At 43.8% G+C, this 23,025-nt stretch overlaps 2 protein-coding genes across 5 annotated transcripts in view; one reads left to right on the top strand and one right to left on the bottom strand.

Annotated features, from left to right (window-relative positions):
- Positions 1-15,587: 15,587 nt before the first annotated feature.
- ntmt1 (N-terminal Xaa-Pro-Lys N-methyltransferase 1) lies at positions 15,588-19,950 on the top strand. Of its 2 annotated transcripts, XM_070989835.1 has the most exons (4): positions 15,588-15,696; positions 17,848-18,007; positions 18,486-18,738; positions 18,848-19,950. In XM_070989835.1, the coding sequence occupies exons 2-4, from the start codon at positions 17,849-17,851 to the stop codon at positions 19,102-19,104; spliced, it is 669 nt and encodes a 222-aa protein (XP_070845936.1). In that variant the 5' UTR covers positions 15,588-15,696; position 17,848; the 3' UTR covers positions 19,105-19,950. The 2 variants fall into 2 exon arrangements, with proteins under 2 accessions (XP_070845936.1, XP_070845935.1); XM_070989834.1 differs by lacking the exon at positions 15,588-15,696 and having other exon boundaries at positions 17,757-18,007.
- A 1,142-nt stretch (positions 19,951-21,092) lies between these two features.
- Positions 21,093-23,025, bottom strand: part of ndor1 (NADPH dependent diflavin oxidoreductase 1) — a 66,943-nt gene continuing 65,010 nt past the window's right edge. For all 3 annotated transcript variants that reach the window (XM_070988355.1, XM_070988353.1, XM_070988354.1), the window contains exon 15: positions 21,093-22,504. In XM_070988355.1, the coding sequence (XP_070844456.1) occupies positions 22,360-22,504 (145 nt within the window). In that variant the 3' untranslated portion in view covers positions 21,093-22,359. The remainder of the gene's footprint in view (positions 22,505-23,025) is intronic.

Here is a 23,025-nt window from a genome sequence, read left to right as displayed (position 1 = left end):
TGATCCTAGCTTCCTGTCTCTCCGCTTGTGTCTCCTCTCCCTTTTTCCCCTATGTGTGTGTCTGTCTGTCACTCCTGTTCCCGCGGCTGGGCATCCCTGTACCTGCAGCTGGCTCCGCCTCCAGGTGCTCACCTGGAGCACATGCCCTCATTGTTTGGAGTATTTAAAGAGCTGACAGGCTTCTCCCAGTCGCCGGATTATTCTCTCGTCCTCCCATGAGTGTGTTCGGTCTACTGGTTGTAAGTACTACATCTCTTGTTCCATCTCATTTTCAGAGAAAGTGTTTTGTGTTCTTCCGTCTACATTCCAGCCACTTATTTTGCGCTGTGTTTTTTCTTTCAGTGTCTCCTGCCGCTTCCACGCGTGCCTCATACCCGCTTCGTCGGAGCTCCTTGAGTTTTCCTCCACTCAGTTTGAGTGCGCCTTTTGTTTATCGTTTTTCCACTCCGTTTGAGTGCGTCTTTTGTTTGTTTCCATTCCGCTCGGTGAGCGTGTTTTGTGTTCTCGTTTTGTTAATAAATTCTTTTCTTGATTCATTTAAGTCCTGTCTCCGGGTCTGCATTACTGGGTCCAGTTAGTTATTGGCTAACCAGCCTAACAGAATAATCCGGCCAAATATGGACCCAGCAGATCCAGTTCGTAAGGCGGTTTCCGTTCAGGGCGCACTTCTCAGCCAGCACGAACTGTTACAGGCCTTAGTTGAATCAACTCAGCACATGGCGTCTCAGGTAGCCGATTTGTCTCGCCATATGGCTCACCTTACCTCTTTTGTTTTGCCTCCTTCCCAGCCTTCTGCTAGTGCTTCCGAACTGGCTTTTGCTGATTCCCCGGCAACTAATCCCGAACCTTTTGACGGCTCTCGGGAAAAGTGTCGGGGATTCCTACTGCAATGTAATATCATTTTTCGTCAGCGTCCTCGCGCTTTCTTGTCTGACGCGTCTAAGGTTCATTACGCTTTCAGGTTGCTGCCAGGCAGGGCGTTGATTTGGGCAGAGGCACTGAACGCATCGGTAGACATTAGCCTTCTCACTTTCTCTGATTTTGAGAAACGTCTGAGACTAGTCTTTGACCATCCCGACCATGCGGGCAATGCCTCCAGCCGTCTGCTTAAACTCACTCAGGGCAGTCAAGCGGCCGCCGACTATGCAGTCGAATTTCTTACCATTGCCGCTGACTCTGGGTGGAATGACGCTGCCCTCCAGGGAGTTTTCTTACATGGACTTTCTGAGTTTTTACAGGAGGAGATCGCCACACAGGAGAAACCCACGGACTTTCACGCCCTGGTGGATATGGCAGTGCAGCTGGACAACCGGCGGAGAGAGCAGTCTCGGCGTCATTCCACCAGATCCTCCGTGCCTCCTTCGGCTCGCTGGCAGCCTACAGCGCCTTCCTCTCCGGAGCCCGGAGCCGATCGGTCCGCCGCCGTTTCACTTCCTCTCGCTGACGGAACGGAACCCATGCAGCTCGGTCGGACCCGACTCTCCTCTTCCGAACGCCGACGGAGGATTCGGGCGGGTGAGTGCGTGTATTGCGGACGTACTGGTCATGCTCTCTCTACTTGTCCTATACGGCCAAAAGACCAGGCTTGTCAGTAACTCGGGGGATACTGACGAGCCCAGTCTCTCCTAACCCTGTTTCCCCCAAGACGCTCCAGGCTCAAGCCATGCTGGTTGTGGGAGAGGTGTTTCGTCCTTTACGGACTCTGATAGACTGTGGTGCCGAAGAGAATCTCCTCGACGAGCACATGGCGGCTGACCTTGGCTGTCAACTGGAGGAATTGGAGGAGCCCCTCAAGGCCTATGCTCTGGATGGTAGGATCATGGCTGAGGTAACTCACCGCACCACTCCTGTCCGATTAACTGTGTCTGGGAATCACCACGAAGAGCTTTCAGCGCTAATTGTGCACTCGCCTCACTCCCCACTGGTTCTTGGCCACCCCTGGCTCCAAAAACACAATCCCCACATTGATTGGAGTCAGGGGAGAATTGTGGGCTGGAGCTCTTTCTGTCATGCCAATTGTCTCCGCTCAGCCATTCCTCCCTCAGGTAATGAGAAAGGGATTTCCTGCTCTCCGCCAGAACCACCGGACCTCTCCCTCGTTCCCTCGCATATCACCACCTCCAGGAGGTATTTAGTAAGGAGCGGGCGCTGTCTCTTCCACCCCACCGCCCTTACGACTGTGCCATTGATCTGCTTCCTGGCACTCCGCTGCCTGCTGGTCGTCTATACAACATCTCACGACAAGAACGGGAAGCGATGGAGAAGTACATCCAGGAGTCTTCGCATATCACCACCTCCAGGAGGTATTTAGTAAGGAGCGGGCGCTGTCTCTTCCACCCCACCGCCCTTACGACTGTGCCATTGATCTGCTTCCTGGCACTCCGCTGCCTGCTGGTCGTCTATACAACATCTCACGACAAGAACGGGAAGCGATGGAGAAGTACATCCAGGAGTCTTTGGCAGCAGGAATCATCAGACCCTCCACTTCTCCGCTTGGAGCGGTTTTTTTCTTCGTGGAGAAAAAAGACAAGTCCCTCAGACCCTGTATTGACTTTCGTGGACTTAATGAAATCACTGTACGTAACAAGTATCCTATCCCTCTCATTAACTCTGCATTTGACTCCCTCCAGCAGGCCAAAGTTTTCACCAAACTGGACCTACGCAACGCCTACCACTTGGTTCGCATCAGGGAGGGGGACGAATGGAAGACGGCCTTCAACACACCCTTGGGCCACTTCGAGTATCTTGTTATGCCTTTTGGGCTCACCAATGCCCCGGCCATTTTCCAGGCCCTCATTAATGACATTTTACGTGACTTCCTGAACAGATTTGTCTTTGTTTACCTGGATGACATCCTCATTTTTTCCCAGTCCCCAGAAGAGCATGTCAACCACGTCCAGCAGGTCCTCTCCAGGTTACTGGAGAACAAGCTTTTTGTTAAAGCCGAAAAGTGTGAATTCCATGCCACTACTGTGTCCTTTCTGGGTTTTATCATACAGGATGGCAACCTGAGGGCCGACCCAGAAAAGACCAGAGCTGTGGCAGAGTGGCCTGTCCCTGAGACCCGGAAGGAGTTGCAACGTTTTCTTGGCTTCACCAACTTCTACCGGAGGTTTGTTAGGGATTATAGTAATATAGCCACCCCCCTGACCAAGTTGACTTCTTTTAAGGTGAAGTTTGACTGGTCAGCGGAGGCTGACAAGGCCTTCCGTAAGCTCAAATCATTGTTCACCTCCACTCCTGTCCTCATCCAGCCCGACCCCTCCAGACCGTTTGTGGTGGAGGTCGATGCTTCCGACACCGGGGTAGGGGCTGTCCTGTCGCAGTATGCTGACAGACAACCGGCTGCACCTGTGTGCCTTTTTCTCTTGTCATCTCTCCCCTGCTGAACAGAACTACGATGTGGGCAATCGGGAGCTGTTAACGGTTAAACTGGCCTTGGAGGAGTGGAGACACTGGCTGGAGGGGGCTGAACATCCCTTTGTGGTTTGGACGGACCATAAGAATCTTGCCTACATCAAAGCGGGGAAGTGCCTCAACTCCCAGCAGACCCGCTGGGTGCTTTTCTTCAGCCGCTTTAACTTTTCTCTCACCTACAGACCGGGTTCCCGCAACACCAAGCCTGACGCCCTCTCCAGACAAGTCCACCTCCGAGCCAGAAAGCATCCTCCCAATGACCGCATCATCGCCGCTCTTTCCTGGGAGATTGAGGGGGCAGTCAGGGAGGCTCAGCGTCTTCATCCTGACCCAGGTAACGGGCCACGCAATAAGCTCTTTGTCCCTCCTACCGTTCGTTCGCAGGTGTTACAATGGACTCATGCTCATCGGCTGGCCTGTCATCCCGGAGCTAATCGCACCATCTCCCTGATGCGTCACTACTTCTGGTGGCCCACTCTGGAAGCAGACACAGGTAAGGCCTCCCACAAGGCTCCAGCTGGACTTCTTCTCCCCCTCCCTGTCCCCAGCAGACCCTGGTCACACATCGCTTTAGATTTTGTTACTGGACTACCTCCCTCCAAAGGTAACACCACTATTCTCACTATTGTGGACCGGTTTTCTAAAGCCACACATTTCATTGCCCTCCTCAAGCTTCCCTCTGCCCTAGAGACTGCTGAGCTACTGGTCACCCACGTGGTCCGGCTGCACGGGATACCTGTGGACATCGTGTCGGACTGCGGGCCCCAATTCTCCTCGCAGGTGTGGAAGGCTTTCGCCAAGGCCCTGGGCGCCAAGGTTAGTCTCACCTCTGGGTTCCATCCCGAGTCCAACGGGCAGACGGAGAGGGCGAACCAGGACCTGGAGACAGCGCTTCGGTGCATCTGCGCTGACAACCCTGCGGACTGGAGCCGTTTCCTTCCCTGGGTGGAGTATTCCCACAACTCCCTCACTTCATCTGCCAGTGGCCTATCCCCGTTCGAAGCCTCCGGGTGAATCCCATTTCTCTTTTCTAGCCCTACCCCTTGTCCCTTGCCCCTTGAAACGGAGTGCCAAGGGGTAGGGCCGAAAGTCAACCCCTCCGAATTGGGACACCCCTTCGACAATCGCGTACGTCATCAGTAGTCGCCGCTGCCTCTTACGTAGGCAGATGCGACAAGCTAATGCTACCGTCACATTCGATTTGTGTATGACATTCCTGCATGTTGTATCCCACAATGCTATCAATGTAACTGAATACCAGCAGCGAGGTTGCCGAAGTTATTATTGATAACGTTATCACTGTAGATTATCATCAGGGCTGCCCACAGAGCACCGCTAGTGGCATTCAGCCTGGCAACGGTAACCACGTAACTGAAGCCTCGACTACTATCGATTTTTTTCGGGGTTTTTTTACGAGGAAAATGACCACTGCACATTGAAACAACATTAAAATAGACAATAAAGTGGTTTTCGTACATTTTAAAACTTCATTCATGGAGAAAATACCGGTCTTGTGAGGCATTCTGAGAAATCTGTCGTACCCCTCCGTTTGGAGTGTGCCTCGGAAAAATCTCCATTTGGAGGGGTACATAGCCTTACCACTTCCCCCTACCCCTCCGTCATAATGGGAATTGGGACACCCCTACCCCTCCACGTGAACGTGCAAAACGGAGGGGTAGGGCCAAGGGGGAGGGCCAAGGGGTGAAATGGGATTCAGCCTCCCTAGGCTACCAACCCCTTCTGTTTCCTGCACAGGAGGCTGAAATCTCTGTTCCTTCCGTAGCCGACCATGTCAAAAGGATCAGGGGGTTTTGGCAGACGGCTACCAGGGCCCTGGAACGTAACCAGGGCGTGAAACAGCGAGCGGCAGACCGACACAGATCCCCGGCACCGGAGTACAAGACAGGTCAGTCAGTCTGGTTGTCCACAAGAAACATTCCACTTAAAACAGACTCTCGCAAAATGTCACCTAGGTACATCGGACCCTTCCCCATCACCAAGATCATTAACCCCCAGGCTGTCACACTCAAACTCCCGGAGACGATGAGGATTCATCCTACCTTCCACGTCTCGCAGCTTAAACCGGTCTCCTCCAGCCCTCTGTGTCCTCCTTCTGATCCCCCCCCTCCGCCCCAAATCATTGATGGGGGTCCAGTCTTTACCGTGAGACGCCTGGTGGACGTCAGAAGACGGGGCAGGGGATTCCAATACCTGGTCGATTGGGAGGGGTACGGGCCGGAAGAGCGCTCCTGGGTGCCTCAATCCTTCATTCTTGACCACACCCTCATTGATGACTTCCATCGTAGACACTGCTAGGCCGCCAAGAGGCGACCATTTGAGGGGGGGGGTACTGTTATGATCCTAGCTTCCTGTCTCTCCGCTTGTGTCTCCTCTCCCTTTTTCCCCTATGCGTGTGTCTGTCTGTCACTCCTGTTCCCGCGGCTGGGCATCCCTGTACCTGCAGCTGGCTCCGCCTCCAGGTGCTCACCTGGAGCACATGCCCTCATTGTTTGGAGTATTTAAAGTGCTGACAGTCTTCTCCCAGTCGCCGGATTATTCTCTCGTCCTCCCATGAGTGTGTTCGGTCTACTGGTTGTAAGTACTACGTCTCTTGTTCCATCTCATTCTCAGAGAAAGTGTTTTGTGTTCTTCCGTCTACATTCCAGCCACTTATTGTGCGCTGTGTTTTTTCTTTCAGTGTCTCCTGCCGCTTCCACGCGTGCCTCATACCCGCTTCGTCGGAGCTCCTTGAGTTTTCCTCCACTCAGTTTGAGTGCGCCTTTTGTTTATCGCTTTTCCACTCCGTTTGAGTGCGTCTTTTGTTTGTTTCCATTCGCTCGGTGAGTGTGTTTTGTGTTCTCGTTTTGTTAATAAATTTTTTTCTTAATTCATTTAAGTCCTGTCTCCGGGTCTGCATTACTGGGTCCAGTTAGTTATTGGCTAACCAGCCTAACACAGACAAAGGGAGGATTGATTGGCAAGACAGGCATGTCAGACGTGGCACACTTTTAAACTAGCTCAATGGCTGTATTCTGCATCTAAAGTCCCCTTTTTATTTTTCTAACTTGTTGTATATGTTTTATATGTGTATTTTATTCTTCATGGGACTATTATTGTTATTATTATTATTATTATTATTACTACTTTTATTATCATTATAGTATAATTATTCTAATTATTATTATTAGTAGTAGTAGTAGTAGTAGTAGTAGTAGTAGTAGTAGTATATTATGGTGTTATTATTATCATTATTATTATAGGCTTTGTATCTTTTACATTCAGTAATGTCAATAAAACCCATTCAACTCAATAACTTCTTTCATCTTTTTTGCTTACAGTAAAATGCTTCAAGTTACTGCGTGTTAATCATATCTGGTCTTTTGTTATAATAAAATAGCCTATTGTTTTCATAACTAATCAGTTCAACGACAAAAAATGTCATTAAAGTGCCAATTTATTTTCAGCACTTAAGTGCAACAGTGGCAAAAACAGTGAAACAAAACAGTAATAAAAAACATTTAACAACAATTGAAACAACAAAAGTAATTCATCAGTACATCATCAGTACATCTTACTGATAATTTAACATTAACTGCTGGATCTCCTTCATCAGCTTCTTTGCTTCAGCTTGAGGAAGCTCTTGAAGCACGGTGTTCAGATAGGCAGTGAAGGTGCTGAACACATTTTTATTGTGTTGCTCCTGATGTCGCAACTCCTCCAGCCTTGCCAGCAATGCAGCATCCACATCATCAAGGGAATTTTTCCTCCTCCTCCTTGAAGGTCCTGGGTGGGGACCCTGAGAGGGGGTACTTCCCACACCAATTAGTGCTGATGTGGACACAGGCCCTGCAGGTGGGGAAACACCCTCATCGTCGTCCTCCTCCTCCATCTCTTCCTCTCCCTCCAGCTCTTCCCCAGCTTGATCTTGAGTCTGTAAAATTATTATTATTAGATGGATGGATGGATGGATGGATGGATGGATGGATGGATAGATAGATAGATAGATAGATAGATAGATAGATAGATAGATAGATAGATAGATAGATAGATAGATAGATAGATAGATAGATAGATAGATAGATAGATAGTTGTTTTCTTCAAACATCATCAAGGGCGTCCTCAAGTAAAAAGGCAAGGGATTCCAACTTTATGTTACAAGCTACATTCACAAGTATGAAGATAAGTCACGTGATTGTGTAGCATTACCGTCAGTATATGTGTCATCAATTGGTCTGGCATATACCCCATTCATTAACACTGATGGTTTTACAAAGCACAAAAAAAAAATACACTTACCTCATAATTGGATGCCGTGTTTCGGTGCCTCACGTGCACCTTCAGCCAGGCTAGACGCTGGAGGATAGGATGTTCGGGTCCCCCAGCAGCATCCTCACTCCTCTTTGCCGCTGCCTTGTTGTGCGATCACGGGCAAGGGTCCATTTATTCATAACGGTCTTGACCAGGAGTCCCACAACTGCTGCTATTTCTTCCCAGCTGTTTCTTCAGCGCTGTTTATCACGGTGACCCGGGACTGTTGAGTCGTACAAATGTACATAGCCCCTCACCAACTCGCAGATCCTCTCCTCCAAATTACCCGCCATTTTTAAATTTAAATTTTTAAATTCTCTTCTTTGTCGGTTTTTAGTTTGACTAATTTTGCTCATTTTGACTCTACACTGGCCCCACGACTTCCGGTGGTTTCGAGTGGTTTTGTCCGGAGAGATCCGGATGGCTAAGCTCAGAGCCGATGAACAAACTGACGGATGAAACAGCCTCCGGATACGGACGAAAGCGTCCGTTTCCGTTATTTACGGAGAGTATAAATGGGCCTTAATCCAGCGTCGCCACCATATTGGGTGGGTCTCCGCTAGCACCAGAGCCAATCGAAGTCAACGTAAAGAGGGCAACAATGCCCCTATTTTATTTATTTATTTTATTTTATTTTATTTAGCCCCACTTACAAGCTTAACAGGGTAGTGTATGATGCTGGAATGACCTGGACTTTTAAACCTTATTTTTCCAGGCCTTAAAAAAAAAGAAAGAAGGAAAAAATCTATATGGGAGCTTTGTATGTATGTATGTGTTAAAATCAGTGTATATCACAAACATCAGCAGTTTCAGTGCAGGCTATTATGGAATCTTTGTCATCCTAAAGCTGTGAACAGTTGTTTAAATTTAGACACGTCAGGCCAAACGGGGTGTGTGTGTGTGTGTGTGTGTGTGTGTGTGTGTGTGTGTGTGTGTGTGTGTGTGTGTGTGTGTGTGTGTGACCAGGTATTTATCATATTGTGGGGACAAAATTCTGTTTACACAGTGACATTGTGGGGACTGACCTCTCTTATGGGGACAAAATGCAGGTCCCCTTAATGTAAATCATTAAATTTTAGGGTGCAGACTGAGGATAGGGTTACGGGTTAGGTAAGGTTAGATTAGGTATAGGGTTAGGAACAGGCAAATAGTGGTTATGGTTAGGTTAAGTCTATGTAATGTCCCTACAAGTGATATAAACACAACGTGTGTGTGTGTGTGTGTGTGTGTGTGTGTGTGTGTGTGTGTGTGTGTGTGTGTGTGTGTGTGTGTGTGTGTGTGTGTGTTTGAAAGCAGTGGACTGTGGACCGGCACACATGATGAGTTGGCCAAAAAGAAAAAACCTTCCTCATTTTGACAGTTTGTTTTGGTGAAGTTTTATTCCAACACAAATGAGTATAAAAACTTACTCAAAGTTTAAGACGCATGTCAACAGGTTATGCGAGATGTCTGGTTTTTGTGCGTGTGTTGTGTGCGCGCGCATGCATGCATGTGCCTGTGCTTAACTTTACATTAAATAAACTCAGCGCACAAAAACAAAAATGAAGAAATTCTTGTGTTATTGGTGTGTACAGAAGGGCCATGAACAAATGAACAATCAAACTGTTTCTTTATTAAAATCTAAAATTAATTAATTTATACATTTATTAATATGCCATACCATATGTCTGTATTATGCTCTTTAACAAAGAAATTTGTTTTTAATGTGTGACCGCGTCCTGTATCATAACTACATCTCTGACGTTTGTAACAAACCAAACCGTGTGAAAATCGGGTAAAAATTAGAGGAGTTGTGATGATTATAGTAGGTGGACATACACCTTCCTCCGTAGAAATAAATGCACTGGGGACACATGGGAGACCCATCCAAGATGGCGGCCGCGCGTCAATGAGGCGTCTACGTGAATGTCTATGGGTGCTTTTCATTACATTTAATTGTGCCTCCTCGTCTCCTCTCTCCTTCGTCGTCCCGGAAGTCGTTTCCCCTCCGCCATGATGAAGGATCTTCCAATTGCTTAAATGCACCTGAAGGAGACGAGGAGCGAGGAGAGAGGAGGCTTCTGAAGGAGATCAGAGTGAGGATACACCGGTGTAGCCTACGCGGAAGTCTTTTATTATTTAAGGGGCGTGTCGTATGTGGCACACGTTTGAATCATGGCGGGAGCAGGTCTTCACAAATGTAATCTTGATTCTTGTTTCAACTGTGTCCTTTTAACAATTGTATCTGTCACCAAGAAATTAATGAAAATTCTTGGTATATATTTATTTTAAAGCAGGCTACAAGGCTGTTGGTTTAATCTACCACACACTCGTCCTCTGTTATGCCTCTAACGGCATATAATTGAAACCTCATCAATAGCAATCAGGAGTAGAACAGTATGACTGCAGATCTGACCATGATATCACGTTTTACAGCTTTTACAGCTGTGCAAACGTCATCAGTAATTGACGTCGCTTCGGACTGACGCTGTGGAGCGAGGATTTTTCATTTCGGAGTTTCGTTTCCTCCGTCCTCACGTCCCTTCCTCGCATCCCTCTTTCATGTCCTCGCTGGGCGGAGCTAAGACGCGAGGAGAGGAAGCGAGTGGAGGAGACGAGGAGACCAATTTATGTAATGAAAAGCACCCTATGGTATGTGGCACACGTTTGAATCATGGCGGAAGCAGGTAAACGTCATCAGTAATTGACGTCGCTTCGGACTGACGCTGTGGAGCGAGGATTTTTCATTTCGGAGTTTCGTCTCCTCTGTCCTCACGTCTCTTCTTTTTTTTTTCATTTTTTTCCCCCTTCCTTCCCTTCATGTTCCATGTGCCAATTTAACAGAACTATTGCAACCATTATACAGTGTTTGAATTACTCTAATAAATCGATCTCCAAATCTAAAGGTTTTAAGTGTTTTTAGCATGAATTCATGATTGACTGTATCAAATGCTTTATAAAAATCTACAAATAAAACAAGACTGTCCTCAGCAATGTATTCATTATAGTCCAGCAGATCCAAAATCAACCTTACGTTATTAATGATACAGCGGCCTGGCATAAATTCTGACTGCTCTTCATCAATAATTTCTGCCAGTCCCGTCTTGAGTCTCTTTGCAAAGATTGAAGCAAATATTTTGGCATCATTATTTAACAAGGTAATCGGCCTCCAATTGTCAATATTCAGTTTAGCTTTTTTTGGTTTGGGTATTAATTTAATAAGACCTTGTTGTAATGTTGGTGGTAGATGGCCTTTTGTTATGGCTTCCTCAAAGACTTGAAGTAAAAATGGAGCAAGAGATTCTTTGAAGTATTTATAAAATTCACCTGTCAGGCCATCATTACCTGGAGACTAGTTATCCTTGAGAGAGTCAATAGATTTTTGTACATCACAAATGTTGATTTTTCGGTCACACTCATTTTTAAGTTCTTCATCAATTGTTTTTATATTATGTTCTATATTTTGACAATATAAATCCATTTTATTTTCATCCAGAATATCCTTGGATTTTAACTTTATGTAAAAATCGGCAACATATTCTGCAATCATTTTACCATCTTCACAAACAGTATCATTTATGTTTAATTTATTTATCGAGGACATTTCATAATTCCTTTTTTCCAAATTTTCCACCTTAAATCGCAGGCCATGTTGCTGCAGGTAGGGGCACATCCTCTCTGCCTTCCAAACAGCGTCTCTGCTCTCCCGGGATATGAAGTGCAGGATGGTGGTTCTCGGTCTGCCCTGACAGATTTTGTCTTCTCATGCGAGTTTCCGTTTCATCCATTCTCCTTTGCATGGTCGCGACAGGTTGCTCCACTTGAGTGACTCTCTGTTCCAAAGTAGCCACTTTCGTAGTAACAGCCTTCAGGTCCGCAGACACACGTTCGAGTTTGTTCTCCAGGAGAGTCATTCTGCTTTTAATGGCGTCAGCTCTGTTGTTGATAAGTGTCTTCAGCATTTCAAACTGCGCCAACATAGCGGGATTCAGTTCAGTTTCACAAGCTTTCTTCTTGGTCGAGATTTGGATGGTGTAACAGGCAGCGGGGGAAAGCCCTCTTCAATATTGTTCGAACCACATGCAGTCTGAGTATAATCATGGTCCCCTGCGGCAACCAAGTGTGCAAATGCCCCACGTTGTTGTGAGGAGTTCGGTCTCTTTGTGCCACCCCTTGAAGTCATACTCACTCGTTGATTGCGTGAAAGCATTGAAATAGAGTTTGATGGACAGCGAGTGGAATATAGGCGAAATAAAAGTTCCTTTTATTACTTTTTTTGTAGGTTTGGTGTCTGGTGTCCTCACGTACCCCGGCTCAGGCCACCATCTTGCTACCTGCTTGACAATTGGTCTCCCATCTCTTCCTCGCATCCCTCTTTCATGTCCTCGCTGGGCGGAGCTAAGACGCGAGGAGAGGAAGCGAGTGGAGGAGACCAATTTACCGAATAAAAAGCACCCCGGGGCTGGCAGCGTTGCCTTGCATGTTTGCGTCTGGGGCATGTGCATGCGCAGTTGGAGGAACTGTGGATCGATTACTTTCCCCTGCGACTTGACTGTGACCTCAGTGACGTCATTTCAGCACTTTTCGAGTCATACCCGTAAACTTGAATTTGTATTCACAGTGAAGACTTCGTAGTCGTAGAAAAATGAGTTGTATTCTCAAGACTTTGCACTCACAGCTTTTAGACTCATACTCATATAAAAACAATCGTAACCCGAACCCAATTTCACAGACTCACACATATATGACAGCAGAATTTTGTGTAAAACAACTTTTATGACAGACAAATTGTTAACTTTACAAATACGAAACTTAAAAATGCAAAAGTCTCTTATTTTCATTAGTAATACCTCAGAAAACTAAAAAGTTTGAGAAAATAAGAAAAAAAGACAAAAAAAAGGACAAAGATCCATTGTGTTGTACTAGTTATCGTCCAATATCACTAATTAATGTAGATATGAAGATAAAGTGCTTGCATGCCGCCTCAATAAATACCTTGCAAAACTTATTCACTGTGACCAAACAGGCTTTGTGAAAGGCCGCTATAGTTCAGACAATTTGAGAAGATTATTACATATTTTACATTTAACTCCAGATTCTTTAGATTCTCTTACTTCTTGCGGAATTTTAAGTCTTGATGCTGAAAAAGCATTTGATAGACTTGAATGGGAATACCTCTGGACCCTTTTAGGGCACTTAGGTCTAGGTGAACAATTTATTAGTTATATTAAAGTTCTTTATGCAAACCCAGGAGCGATGGTGATATCAGGAAATGCCTGTTCACCACATTTCCAAATTCTTAGAGGTTCCCGTCAAGGATGCCCGCTGTCTCCTCTATTGTTTGTCTTATCTCTAGAGCCCCTTGCTCAAAAAGTATGCCAGTCTACTAGTATTTTACCTATTACAATAAATTCCACAATTCATCACATATCACTTTATGCTGATGATGTGCTCCTCCTTATTAATAAAGTCTCACAGTCACTTCCCCATATCCTTAAATTATTTTCAGACTTCAGTTGTATCTCAGGGTACAAAATAAATTGGTAGAAATCTGCTTTTTTACCTTTATGTAGCTCTGGTGATGACTTGACCCAGCTTAGGATCCCAATTGTAAATCAGTTTAAATATTTAGGAATTGACATTTTCCCAACACTAGAGACTACAGCGAATAATAATTACAATACAGTTTTAAATAAGATTAAAACAGATCTGGGGAAGTGGGCATTGAGGCCAATATCTTTTGATGCTAGGATTTCCATTATAAAAATGTTGGTATTACCTCAAATTAATTTTCTAAGTTCTATGCTTTCTCTGAATCCACAAGTGGGATACTGGGATAAATCACATAGCTAAGTTACTAGTTTCATTTGGAATAGCAAAAGACCAAGGATTAAACTTACAACCCTCCAGAGACATAAAACAGCTGGAGGGTGGGGGGTCCCTAATTTTAAAGTTTATTACTGGTCTTTCGTATTGCGAACTGTACAATCTTGTCTGGACTCTACAAATTCTACATCCTGGCGCTCTTTGGAAGAAAATTTAGTCCATCCGCACAGATTACAGGATCTAATTTATGCAGGAGTCCCCCTCAAACAAGCTAAATTACGTTTTGGTCCTATTATTGCAAATGTCTTAATAACGTGGAAGCTGGTGACTAAACATACTAATCTTGAAACAAAGTGGCACCATCACACTCCAATATTTCATAACTATAATCTGCTACTTGGTGGACGGACATTGGCTTATCCAATATGGTCAAACAATGGAATTCATTTACTTGGACAGCTGTTCAATACTAATGGTCTCTGTACATTCCAGGAACTTCAGCAGCAGTACAACCTACCAGGTTTTTCTTTTTTTATATACCTGCAGCTCCGCTCTGCGTTGAAGGCATACGGGGTTCCATGGGACTCTGAACTTCCTAAATGTGACCTTACAAATCAATTGTACAAAACAAATAAAACCAAGGGAACCGTATCAGTGTTGTATTCCCAAATAATGCAAAGCTTTTATAAACCAATGACAATTCAAACCACTTGGCAAAATCATTTTAGCTCTATTTCTTCTGAAATATCTTGGGAAACTGTATGGAATAATGTTAAATTAGCTTCAAAAAATCCCAATCACCAAACTATTCACCTAAGATTTGTACATAGAACTTATTTAACACCAATAATTAGATACCAGATCAAGTTAGCACCATCTCCCCTATGCCAATTTTGTTCACAAGGTTACATTGGCACCTTTATACATATGTTTTGGGAATGCTCCAAGGTACAGTCTTTTTGGTCCCAGGTCACTGAATCTCTATCAGAAATTCTTAACAAAGAAATTCCATGTTGCCCTCTACTATGTTTGTTAAATGATAATGCTCGGGTCCCTATGTCTGTTCATGAAAAAAGAATTTGGCTTTCTGGCCTAACTGCAGCGAAGAAAATCCTGGTAGTACGGTGGAAGCCACCACACACACTGTCTTTAAACCATTGGTGGTACCTGTTGTTAGATATTTTGACTTTAGAGCTTTCTGTTGCACGGTCTCATGGTGCTAAGGGGAAGACCATAAGGTCCTGGTCAGAAGCTCTTCTAACTGTGAAAGCACTTGCCGGAAGAAGGGAGGGGTAAACTGGGGGGGAGGGGGATCACTCACTAGGGAGGGAAATGAAGGGAGATTATATAAAGGATTATAAAGTCACAATTTGTCTTATTTGGATGTGCATGTGCCCATGCATGCGTGTATGTGCACATACGCACATGTGACATATGATCATGTAATGTGTATAAGCATGTGGATTTAATTGTTTATGTTGTTTATGTACTCAGGTACAGGTGCAGCTATGTGCATATGAATTTAAGTTGGGGTATACATGGATAGACATGTTTGCATACGGTTTGTATGCTAGGTACCTCTGTGCACATTATACAATATGAATTAATTTAAGTTTAATTATTATATTGAACAAAATCAGTGTTATTGTTACTGATACATGTATCCATATGTGTACACCTTTTTTTTGTCTGTCTACATGAACTCATAAAAAAATTGTTCACAAAAAAAAGAAAACTAAAAAGTTTAATATACAAACTGTTGAAACAGCATTTTAGTAATTGGTAAATTCAACTTTCACTATTTATGAAGTATAATAGTTTGGAGTGTAAAGTTAATTTATTTCTCTTCATTTGAAGTTTTGTTTTTAGTTTTTCTCCACTAATTTACTACATGCTTTCTTTATTTAGATATTTATCTTTAAATGTATTAAAATGCATGTCTTGAGACTTATGCATTCCTTGATGTTTTGCCGTATGTTATGATCAGTGAGTAAGAGGGCATGAGTGAAGTCAGGCATTGGGGGCGCTGGTGTCACTTCTCTACCCGGGAACCAAATAAGGAAATGACGTGGTTCATGTGCAGAGATGGCCCCAAATAGAAAACCGAAACACTGACATAGGGACCGGGATTGAGAGCGGGTGAAGAGTGGCGTGAATTAAGACGAGGTTAGTGGGGGGTTTTTTATATTTAATCAAATGTATTTAATAAATACCAGAGTTCGCTTTTTACCGACAGGCTGGCGGTGGCTAACAGACGTTAGCTGGTTGGCTAAAACTAAGTTACAACATCAAAGCTTGGCACGTGCCAGGCCTTATTAGTTCGTTTAGATAACGCACATAATTTACATAGTTATATGTCTTGTATTTTAAAAGTTTCGCCGTATTTACACCCACTTTAACTTCCCATATGCAAGTGGTCATGAGGTTGTCTTCCTGTTCTGAGTTCTGGTAGCAGCTACAGCTAAGATATTACTATCAGTGTGTTTTAACTTGTATTTAACTGTGTGCACAATAAAAAATAAAATTTAATAGCTTCTGTGCTCACAGAGGGGTCATGTCGACAGTCTATGGTCTCACTTCAGGACACGTGCATTTATGTTATTTCATGATAATTATAGGTCGTGTTGAAAAGTCCATCACTTGTATGTTTTATATACAGATTTCCAAATCATGTTGACAGTCATTACCTGTGTGTCCACTGATGAATTAGTATGGCATCTTTAAAATGGTATTCAGGGGGAATGTGTCCCCTCTGCCCCGGTCACAAGATGGGTGCTGACAGCTGAACTGTTGCCAAGTGTAGCCACATTTGGCTGCTGCTGGAGTGCCTGTCTGAATGTGTCCCTCTTACATGGCGAGCAGGTGATAGACCCCCTGTCCATTTAAACCTCTGCAGAGCTGAATATGAATGAATACCTCTTCATTACAGAGCTGAATACAGCTTACAAAACAGGCTGATGACAGCGTACATCAAACAACAAGTAGCTGAGAAACTACAGACAGTCAGTACTGAAGTACATTTGCAATTTGGAACGTATGTTTGAAATGTGGACAGGTATTCTTAGTAATAGGCAAAGACACACTGCACATTTCGTAAATGTAAAACACATGAACTCTTAGCAACTGGAATAATAAAATAACTTCCAGAGTCAGTTTTACTCATCAACAGTGGCAAAATGTCTTTGTCTGTCCCAGTCAAAACTCAACCAAGTGTCAAAAATGCAGTGACAAAGCGGTTTGTGAGGACAGACAAAACAAAGAAGGAAAAAAGACCAGTCAGTATATATAAGTATAAGGTTATGATACATTGCAGCATATTACATATTACTCACTGGCTTCATTGTTGCTATGATTTGAACATTCAATCCATTTCAGTTCAGTTTTATTTATATAGCACCAAATCACAACAGAAGTTGTCTCAGGACACTTTCCATATAGAGCTGGTACAGACCAAACTCTTTACAGAGACCCAACAATTCCCTCATGAACGAGCACTTGGCAACATTGGCGAGGAAAAACTTCCTTTTAACAGAAACCTCAGGCAGAACCAGGCTCTGGGTGGGCGGCCATCTGTCTCAATAATGCCATTCAGACATTATTTGTGTATTAGACCTATGAGCATATGGAAATTTTTTCTCAAAGATAAAAAAAATAAAACCAAAACATGCACCATAGTATAAACCAAAGCAAATATGTGGAAATATCAGGCAATGTGGAACTTCAGCTAGAGGATACTAATAAATACTATAGGAATAGTGAAAAAGATCATTAACTTGATGCTCAGAAAACAAACTGTGATCATTGCTATCTGGGTGATTGCAGCCTTATATCACCCGTGGACAGAGAAGAGGACGAAGGCTGCAGAAACTGACAGATGGAAGTCAGTCAGTGGATACATGACAAGTGGCCAGTTTGGTGCAAATCAAAACCTGTTCAATTAATTAGCTTTTTGTTTTGTTAAGTTATGGCCTACTTCCAAATGAAATTATCACCACTCTTTTTAAATCCAACAACACTTAAAGGTGTGAGTGTTTCTGACCACAAGCAGTGCTATCGAGCAGTGTTTGTACAAACACTTCTTCTGTGGGTATAATGCTCTCACTAATGGTTCAAGAACATTCTTGTGAAATGATGTTTAGGATTTGGTACCCATATAGTATCCCAATATCAGTCCTATGGGATGAACTGGAATATAGTATCCTTAAAAAGGAGCATCCATCATCAATCTCCTTGTATGATCAGCTCTAACAAACATTTTGATTGGCTTGTACTTGACTTGTACATTGAGTGAACCATGTTATGTGTGGGTTCTGACAGGATGGGTGATATGGCAGAAGATGAGGCCAGCTTCTACTCCAATGCAGAGGATTACTGGAAGGAGGTTCCCCCCACAGTGGATGGCATGCTGGGAGGCTATGGCAGCATCTCCAGCATTGATATTAACGGATCCAAGGCTTTCCTGCAGAAGTTCCTCGGTGTAAGAAACTCTTTTAAGATGTCAGTCAGCGATAACACATTTGTTTAACCATTTTGAAGGGAAATAATGGCTACATTTAAACACACAGTATGTGTGTATTGGGTCGGTGTCACTGGAGTCATAAATCTGATGACTTAAGAACTGATGCATATTTAAAGACTTGTAACTCATGTATGACTTTAACACCATTGACCTGTGACTGAACTTGGACTTTAGCCTTTTGACTTGGAAAGACATGATATCCTCCAGTGTAAGAAAACTGTGCCACAAATCAGTTCCTCATATTCCAAACAAAAGATGACAACAATATACAAAATATTAAACTCAGAAATTACAAATGATTGTTATTATGTCACAGGGACGCTTGACTTGGGACTTTACTCGAAACTCCATCGCGAACACTAATGCTTGTGACTTTGTCTACTTCTGACATTGTGTCGCAGCTTTTACTCACCTGTGATGTTGTGTGCCATTTAAGGAAGGGGAGGGGAAGACGGGCACGGGCTGTGCTCTGGACTGTGGTGCAGGCATCGGGAGGATCACCAAACGTTTACTGCTCCCTCTGTTCAACACCGTGGACCTTGTGGACGTGACACAGGAGTTCCTGGACAAAGCAAAGACGTACCTGGGAGAGGAGGGCAAGAGAGTGGGGAAGTACATCTGCAACGGCCTGCAGGACTTTGTACCAGAGAGAGGACGCTATGATGTCATCTGGATCCAATGGGTCATTGGTAAGTCTATCTCAATGGTTGCCACCAGTGAGCAATGGTTGAATGTCATACTTTGATTAACAACAATGATTTGACTCCTCATTGATCATCTTTCCTGCTCTTTTTTCAGGCCACCTTACAGACTCCCACCTAGTGGAGTTCCTGCAACGCTGCCAGAAAGCCCTGCGGCCCAACGGCCTCATCGTGATCAAGGACAATGTGTCGTATGAGGGCGTGGTCCCCGATGAAGTAGACAGCAGCGTGTGCCGTGACCTGGAAATAGTTCACAATCTGGTGAGCAAAGCAGGCCTCCGCATCGTCTGTGAGGAGCAACAAATGAACTTCCCAAAAGAGATCTACCAAGTCCACACACTGGCTCTCAGATAAAGGACTGCTCCCTCCTCCATGGGATAAGGAGAAGGTGGGCCTTGTATACAAAGTATTTCTAATGTGGAAATGATGTTTTCCAAGTCAGCAACCCTCTCATTATCTATTGGAAATGATCTGCAGTGTGATGTGTTTGTGTGTTGCTAACTCCAAGCAGCAGCATCTTTTTGGGCTAGCATGCCTCAAGGTACAGCCACATTACACATCTGTCTTATGAATATTTGCTTGGTGTCCCATTCAAGATAGTCAAATTCTAGTCTGTGTTTCCTGTGTCAGTGTGATCTACAGCGGGACCACAGGTCAAAGTTCATCTTTGTTCAACTTTGGCTGTATGGATACTCACAGTCAGCCAGTAGCAACTCTGATGAACTGCATTTGAAAATGGAGGTCTTACAGACTATAATACCTTGCTCAATATCTATTTATTACCCAGTGTTGGAACTGTGACATCACATCCTGTGTTGGAGCTGAGTGTGGGTCGGTTTCACTGAAGAGAGGGCTAATCTGACCATACACTTACCTCAGTGGCCAGTCAGCTGTGTCACATTCTGGTTCTGGTGTGTACTGACAGTGTGTCAGCTGTGGAGCTTTTTCAAGCTGTCTGTTCTTAAGCAGACACATTCCTCATATTGTTTAGAGTTGTTTCATGGAGAGTTTGATGTTTTACAGCCTATTAAAAATGTTTTCAGGTAATGTCTGATCAATATGGTAAGAGAGACTTTGTGGTGGTGTTTTACTTGTTTTAATTCGGGGTGTCCCAATCAAGTTTTCTGGGACCCCACCCTGAGTCTGATCTGAAAATATTTCCATGAATGTTGATTAAATGCGTCTGACATATTGGAATAACTGCTGAAGCCTGCTGAATTCAGCCCACCTTATTTTTCACAAGTTACTTTATCCAAATACTGCAGGTGCTGGTTCCAAAATATTAAGTTGATAAGCTTAAGTCATGGTCATATAAAGATGTTACAGAGTGATGCTTCTTTTCATAGACAACCAGCGATTCAACACACACACCCACTTCACGCTGTGATCAGTCAGATCAGTCAAGATCAGTTTGGATCAGATAGTTGGAATCTTTATGCAATTCTGATAACAAAGACTAAATTTGTTTGTTTGTATTTATGATATCAAGAGAAATCTGTTTCAGCATTCAGTCTAGCCTTTGAATGAGCACTTCACTGTTTATCCAGTTACAGATTAATGCCATTCATATGGAAAGTTTTCAGACTCTTTCCACATTTTCAGACACATCATAAAATGGATTTAATTCATTTTTTTTTAACCAATCCACACTCATTAATCCCATCCCTACAGTCCAGCACCGTGTGGCAGCATGATGCTGCAGGGATATTCTTCTGTGCAGGGACTGGGAGACAAGTCATAATGAAAGATGGATGCAGAAAAATAGAAAGCAATCCTGAGTGAAAACCTTTTCCAGAGTGCTCACGATCTCAGGCTGGAGCAACAGTAACTAAACACACCGCCAAGAAAACACAGGAGAGGCTTCAGGGAAACTCTGCAAAAGTCCTGGAGTAGTAATGTTATTTTACTTTGATATCACTGAGATATTTCTCAGAGATCAGACATTAAAGGCATGTAAACACCTACTTCATGTATGTATTTTAACTAATTGATGAATCAATCAATCAATGAAGTTAGGATTCATCCACTCAAGTACTTTTAATAGTAGTTAATAGTTAAAATTGTTACGTATAGTGAACACCACTATGTGTACGTAACAAACTAATCCTAGCACAAAGGTTCACTCATCACCTGGCGATGTGGTAACAGGTGTTGTATAGAGGAAATAGTAACACTGTTCAGAGATGGTCTCTGCCATTGGATGAGAGGTCCTCCCTTAACCGTCTCCACCCATCCACCAACTGCTGGCTGATGAATCTGACTCATTCTTCAACAGAGAGCTATAATCTATGGTGGCATCACCATCTAGCACCGAGTGCCTTATTGGAAGGTGGAGGCAATGAAGAAACAATGGCTCATTTATTGTTTAGTGAATCAGTCATTAAATGATGTTTACTGTATAAGTAAGGGAAATACATGGATGTGACACCCATACTGTCCCTGCTCAGCTGTTTATGTCCTACATGCAACTTCAGCACAATTTGTCTACAGCTGATTATAATGTTGGCTACCCGGTAAACAAGTAATAGAGCGCATAATATATATGATAGATAGTTTCCTGCCTCTCTCACTGGTAGGCACCATTTCAAGTCTATTACTGTCTCATTTAGTGCTGATAGGCACAGGTGCTGGAGCTCACCACAGAGACAGAACCTGCTGATACCTATGACCACCAATGGCCACAAAAGTGTTTTTGTAGAACATTACAATGTCACAGTGAAGTTGACCTTTGACCTTTTGGACATAATATATAATTAACAGTTTGTTCTAATAAGTGTGTGAATTCTTGAGTGTAGGTCAAAACTGTGTTGTGTGAGGTCACATTGACCTTTGACCCATGACCATCAAATTCTAATCCGGTCATCCTTGAGTCCAAGTGGACGTTTGTGTCAAATTTGAAGAAATTAGCGAAAGGCTTTCCTGAGATATTGTGTTATGGGATGGACAACCAGAAAACGCCTCTGGCCACAGCTACAGCTGGAATGGAGGCATAAGAATACACAATACTGAAAACAGCCCAGCATCACAGCTGGGGGTGTGTTGTTTCAGGTACCAGTGAGACATGAAATAGTCTGGGAAGTCTAGTTGGAGTGACAGATGAATGTATTTTAAGGCTAATCAGATGCCAAAACACTGCACAGCATAATCAATCAGCATTATCACAAAGTTATCAAGGCAGCAACTTTTTTATCTATCGAGAAACAGAAATACTGCATTCATCTTGCAAAGTAATTACCAATAATACCTCGCTGAATGACGTTGCACTGCCATAGCTATCTGCATTTTTTCAAGCCTGGCTAAAGTGGGTCTGAAAGCTGCATGACAGGCTGTGATGTTAACCACAGTATGGAACTCCAGTCATGTGACCACTGAGCCTGCTTACTTCACTGAATAAAGACTGTAAGATGTGGGTGAAAACTCCAGAAAACTAGTAAGTGGACCTTTGAGGTTTGTTTATTTTGGTCAAGAATGAACTTCCATGCCTGTGTATGCTGATGTTTGCTGATGGATGAATCTACATTGATTCTACAGCAGCGATTGTATCACACAGTCAACATGGCAGCAGAAGCTTAATATGAACTCTGAGGAGTGGCGGGCTGAAGTCAGCGATCAGGACCAAGTCTCACTCTGGAATCGGCCTGATCTCTCCATGGCTGCCAGCATCTGCTCGGCGTCCTCGGCAGACACACCCCCCTCTTGCTGGAACACTTCTTTCAGAGCGTCGCACACACTGGCTGGCATCTGTTTAGCATTTCTGTACAGAAGAGAAAAAAGGTCAACACTGTGTGTTCACAGCCACAAGCTGCTCGTGCTGGCCCTTTAAGACAGCAAACAGAGTCCTTCAGCTACATGCCAGCATGAAACACGTGCTAGGTTTAATTATGGCCCACAACCCTGCTGAGGATTATGGGGTCCATATGACAAAGGCACTCTTTGGGTTCTCCAGCTTCAGTGAGTCTGGACAAGTGGTCTCAAGAAGGTGGTTATCAAGAGACATGAGAGAACAAATGTTAGTAAGCATCAGTACATTTTAGGAGAAGTCTGGTGATATTCTAGATTTTCCTTATTGTCAACAAATCTCACCTATGGACCCAAATCAACAATACATGTATCCTTCCCTATATGTATCTTCTTCCTCTGAGGCATAGCGCTCACATCAGTGACCCACACTGTTGTTCCTTAATTATAACAATCACATACATTGTATTTCATTTGAACTCAATCCCACACATACACACACTGTCCTGTTGCCCAAACACTCACTAATGTGTATTA

Source organism: Chaetodon trifascialis, chromosome 20, assembly GCF_039877785.1.
Source record: "Chaetodon trifascialis isolate fChaTrf1 chromosome 20, fChaTrf1.hap1, whole genome shotgun sequence".
In the NCBI taxonomy this organism is placed as follows: Eukaryota; Metazoa; Chordata; class Actinopteri; order Chaetodontiformes; family Chaetodontidae; genus Chaetodon; species Chaetodon trifascialis.
Note: the sequence above shows the minus strand (reverse complement) of the source record. Positions and strands in the feature narration are given on the sequence as shown.